The following is a 5,224-nucleotide window of genomic DNA, read 5'->3' on the forward strand; positions in this document are numbered from 1 at the left end:
ATTATACCAATATAACTTTTACATAGTTTTATTTTAAATTCAAATTAAATAAAATGTCGGGTTAAGAGCTTTTAAAATTAACTTATTGGACCGAGTTTAATAGTAATACTAAATAATCTTCTTTGATATTTTTTTTCATGTTAATATATTTCACCATTATGTAAACTAGTGATGAAGTACTATGTTTAAATTGATTTTTTTTTATTATTATTATGACAACACAATTCTACTAAGTAAAAGATTTAAATTGGATTTTTTTATTATTATAATAACACAATTCTACTTTGTAAATTATTATTATTTTAAATGATTATTTATTTGTGAAATTGGGGCACCCGAGCGCAGATTATTTATAGAGACATGGAATGCTGGGAGTCCATTTTTATTCGTTTCTTTTTCCAACGGCTTCCAACTCTATCGTAATTACTCCACCATCAATAACAAGAACACACGCTCTTTAATAAATCATTCTCGAATCCGAATCCAAATCTAGCGGCCACGATGACCTCATCACCGCCGGCTACTCTTTCTTCAAATCGCAACCGTTCATTTGGAACTGAAACTACAATAATGAGTTGTGACAACGATCAAACGGACGCCAAACCGCTGCTTTCTCAGGGTTCTAGTGTTAGTAGCGGTAGCTTTAATCAAATGCAGCGGCGACGAGTTTCCGGTAAGCTCGGTAAGCTGGGTAAGCTGGGGAGGCAACAGTCGTTTAGTCGAGATATCGGTCACGCCGCCGCCGAGACCTACTTGCTCACTCGGCTTACCATCACTCTGCTCCGATATCTAGGGTAAAATATCTTCTCTGATTATCATGGTATAGTAATCGTAACTGTGTAGAAATACCTGTGTAAGTATTTGTATGATACATAAACAGTTTTTTCCCGACGTTCCTTTAAACAGAAATGCCTTTAAATTTTATTATTATTTTTCCGACGTTCCTTTAGACAGTTTTTTTTTTAAAAAAAAATTATATTCCCTTAACTGTGTAGCTTTGATAATTAAATTTTGTTTATATATATATATATATATTAAGCATTTATGTTATGAATTTTGAGAGCTGTAATTACTGATGTTATACATGTTAGAGCAATAACGGCCTGGTGGTCCAGGCTTGTTGTTATTTAGCTGCTGCAATGATTGCTTTGGTTAAAATTGTTAGTATTTCAAGGAGCAGATGGTGGAGAAAGAAGATTTATTTATTTATTTATTAATGTTATTTCTTTTCATTTGCATTATGTCATTTTTAAACATATATTTTCATTCAGGGTAGGCTACCGGTGGATCACAAGATTAGCTGCTCTTGGCATTTATGCTGCTCTACTTATGCCGGGTTTTCTTCAAGGTGTGTATTTTTGTTGCATGAGTATTAGTTAATGATTATGAGCTTGTGGTTATGAAATGTAAGTAAATTGTTTTCTGTTGTTTTAATTCAAATGTAATGCAAGTAAATTTAGAGAACTGAGAATTCTGTATGGAAGAAGAAATTGTTTTCTGTTGTTTTAATATAAATGAGTTAAACCAGTTCAGTTCATGCACTGTAAATGGCAACTACCCAGCTTTTCATATCTAGCTCTATTTTTCGATCTTTTTCACTTGGAAACCCTATTATTTAACTAAAAATTGTATTTATCTTGACCTTCACATTTCTTTCAATAATATTGCCAACATGTATCTGACCATAAGTTGGAGATCATGCATTCAATGGGCGGGGAAATCTTAAATATTGTGTTTTTCAAGAAATTGCAGGAAAAGTAGACTTTCAGATTCAGTGAAATCATTAGATTGATGGAAAATAACTTGCCTTTTGATCTCTGCAGTTGCATATTATTATTTCTTCTCAAGTCAGGTTCAACGAAGTATTGTTTATGGTGATCAACCCAGAAACAGGTACTTGACCCTGTGATTTATTATTTTTTTCATATCTGTGAACTTGAGCTTGTCACATATCACAGACTCAAAGCTATATTTTTCCTAATGCAATGGTGATTTTTCAGGCTGGATCTGTATTTTCCAAAAAATTTAGATGGACCAAAGCCAGTCGTGGCATTTGTCACAGGAGGTGCCTGGATTATTGGGTGAGCCATTTAAAGTTGCTGGTAGACTTTCCTTTAGAGTTCATGATGAATTTGCATATTTTGAATTCTTCATCGTTTGTTGTGGATTTTGTGATGATTTCAGTTTATTCATTTGTAAGTTGCCAAGTGACAGTTTGTAAATGCCATATATGAATCATTTTACTATGAGTATAGCTACCTGGTACAAAACAGCCTCAAGCAAGCAGGATTTGAGCCAGAGAATATGATACGACCATATATTTTCTTGCATTTCATCTCACATTACATTGCTGTGCGTTAATGCTGATCTAGGTATAAAGCATGGGGAAGTCTTCTAGGACAACAGTTGGCAGAAAGAGACATCATAGTGGCATGTATTGATTACAGGTATGTGGTTTCAATTTAAGCAGAACATATTTTAGTTAATGGTTTTTGTTCTCATAAGCCCATTATCGTGGGATGGAAAATACATTTCAAGTGACGTATTTATCTATGACAGCTTGAAGAACGTGAGTCTTTTATATTTTTGAAATATTACTTATCCTGAACTTACAGTTACTTGCTTACATATTGCTCACTTGTCGTCTACCTCCATCAACAATACTTGTTCGGCATGCTTATGCAGAAATTTTCCCCAGGGAACCATTGGTGATATGGTAACAGATGCTTCTGAGGGGATCTCATTTATTTGCAACAACATTGCTGAATATGGAGGTGACCCTAACAGGTGATATAATAGTTTCTTTTGTTCTTCCATGTTCCTTCTTATCTTAAAACTATTTCCTTGATTTCTTCTTGCTTATTATTGAGTAGGATCTATCTAATGGGACAATCAGCTGGTGCACACATTTCTGCTTGTGCCCTCTTGGACCAAGCGATCAGAGAAGCTAAGGGAGAGGAGAGCATCTCCTGGAGTGTCTCCCAGATAAAAGCATATTTTGGTTTATCTGGAGGGTAAGCTTTCTTCTCTATCTATTTCATGAATCTCGTGGAAGTTTACTAAAATCAAGGAAAGCATTATTTACCATTTACAAGTAGAATGTTTTATTGAGAATGAGTAAAGAGTCATTGATCTAATCTCTGTTTCTTTCAACCAAATGTACTATCTACTGGTTGGTTTTCTTATAATGAGAAAAAAATATTTGTTTATGATATTACCAGATTGTGGGAATCAGTGATGGTGTTTAAACACCTTCTCAGCTCTATCAGCTATTTTTGGAACTTCTTTGGCTCTGTAGATATTTCAACATTCTCATGATGATGAGCGTAGTTATTAGCTCTGCCAGTTCCAATAGTTATTAAGCATCTGTGCGCTGCTCTGGACAATAATGTACATAAACCAGCATGAGGATATCAATCTACCAAATTTCCTTTGCGGACTTTGTTATCTGCTGTGTTATCATCTTGTTTCCTTCTTCTTTTTGAACTTTGGTGATCTTATTTTATATACTATTAATCAAAATAAGATGGGAAATAAAGTGGTATGTCTTAGAGAAAACATCATCTAGTTTTGTACAAATTACTCACGTATAGTTTGCAGTTTCGATGATTGAAGAGGATTTTATGATTTGACAGTTATAATTTGTTTTTTTCAGCACCCTTTTTTTTTTATCTGCTTGTAATGGGCATTATGGTGTATAATCCACACATAGATCAATTGGAAACATTGAACAGGTACAATTTATGCAAATTAGTCGATCATTTCAACAACCGAGGCCTTTACCGTTCTCTTTTTCTAAGGTACCCTCAGAATATTAGCTCACTGGATGCTGATCACTATTTACTCATGAATTATACTAGTATGCATTTATTGCCTAAAGTTCATTATCCAGAATAAGTTTTTTCTGACTTGTGGTTACAGCATAATGGAAGGTGAAGAATCCCTTAAACGTTTTTCTCCTGGAGTTAGAATAGAGGACCCAAGCAATAGAAATGCTGTTTCTCTTCTGCCTCCTGTTATTCTCTTTCACGGAACAGCAGATTATTCAATACCATCATTTGCCAGGTTAGAATATCCTGTTTTTGACATCAATGATGTGCTTCATATTAAAAAGATATATAAATGGTTTAGTCTAGTGCTTTGGAATCTCAGTACATAACGTATATCAAGTTCGATACAATTCGTCCCAATCAAAGTTCCTTGATGTGTCAGATATTCATACAATTTCAATTTTGAAAATTATGAAGAAATGAAATTAGAGTTGAAATTAGCTCATAGTCCGTTTGGATTTAAATAATCTAGTGAGAAACTTTGCATGAATCTCAAGTTCTTGGACAATTCAACGCATTGTATTTACATATACGCTTCTTTTTTTCAGTAAAGATTTTGCAGCTGCTCTTCAAAGGTTAGGAGCACAAACTGAGCTGATTTTGTTTGATGGGAAAACCCATTCAGACTTGTTTCTTCAAGTAAGTGCTGAGTTGGATGTCTTGTTTTATAGTTGTTATGATTGGTTTACTTATTGCCAGCCAAATTGTGAATTTGTTTTAGTCAATCAAAATCCCACTACCACATCAGTAGATGAACAGATACTCTGTTTTTGTTTTTTAATCACCCTCACTAAGAAGCTGGCCAGTCAGAGTAAGGATTAAACTGAATTTCATACAAATTGGCTTAATTTATTTAGAACTGGCCGTCAGAACTCATTTTTAGACACCAAGAATGCAACACACCCTAATGATTGGGTCGTCACCTTATTCAGGATCCTCTAAGAGGTGGTAAAGATGACATGTTTGACCATCTGGTCGCTGGGATACATGCTGGTGATGAGGAAGCTCTTGCCAAGGATGCTATGGCACCTCCAAGAAGGCGCCTAGTTCCTGAGGTTTTGTTAAGAATGGCCAGCTATATCAGCCCATTCTAAGTCTGAACTTCTATGCTCTCAACACCACTAGGTTTTTTTTTTCCCTCTTATATCAGAAACGGCCATTTCTGTTGGTGCACATCCTCTTATTTATTATCGTCATTGGGGGTGTATATATATGCATTCTTCGCAGGGCCTCTCACTGTATTTATTTCTGGGGTGCTCGTATACTCCCTTCAACTGCCTGTAATTTATTATTTTTAATTAGGACACTTGAATATTTTTAATTATATGTTTGAGAGGAATCATGGACGAACTATGGCATCCAGAGACTTTCTTGTAACAGTTATTTCACCGTAT

General features: G+C 34.7%; 1 protein-coding gene across 1 annotated transcript; it reads left to right on the top strand.

The window, feature by feature from the left end:
* Positions 1 to 370: 370 nt before the first annotated feature.
* LOC133698480 (isoprenylcysteine alpha-carbonyl methylesterase ICME-like) lies at positions 371 to 5,180 on the top strand. Its single transcript, XM_062121418.1, has 11 exons — positions 371 to 794; positions 1,272 to 1,348; positions 1,824 to 1,893; positions 2,001 to 2,081; positions 2,373 to 2,447; positions 2,686 to 2,787; positions 2,874 to 3,014; positions 3,735 to 3,800; positions 3,922 to 4,065; positions 4,379 to 4,469; positions 4,763 to 5,180. Exons 1-11 carry the CDS (start codon positions 502 to 504, stop codon positions 4,922 to 4,924), a joined length of 1,302 nt encoding a protein of 433 aa, XP_061977402.1. The 5' UTR covers positions 371 to 501; the 3' UTR covers positions 4,925 to 5,180.
* Positions 5,181 to 5,224: the final 44 nt, after the last annotated feature.

The sequence above is a fragment of the Populus nigra genome, chromosome 7, assembly GCF_951802175.1.
Source record: "Populus nigra chromosome 7, ddPopNigr1.1, whole genome shotgun sequence".
In the NCBI taxonomy this organism is placed as follows: Eukaryota; Viridiplantae; Streptophyta; class Magnoliopsida; order Malpighiales; family Salicaceae; genus Populus; species Populus nigra.

Coding starts and splice junctions, on each gene's coding strand:
- LOC133698480 (XM_062121418.1), top strand. CDS start 502: ATGACCTCATCACCGCCGGCTACTCTTTCTTCAAATCGCAACCGTTCA. Junction 1,894..2,000: donor GGTGATCAACCCAGAAACAG/GTACTTGACCCT, acceptor GTGATTTTTCAG/GCTGGATCTGTATTTTCCAA. Junction 3,015..3,734: donor TATTTTGGTTTATCTGGAGG/GTAAGCTTTCTT, acceptor AACATTGAACAG/GTACAATTTATGCAAATTAG.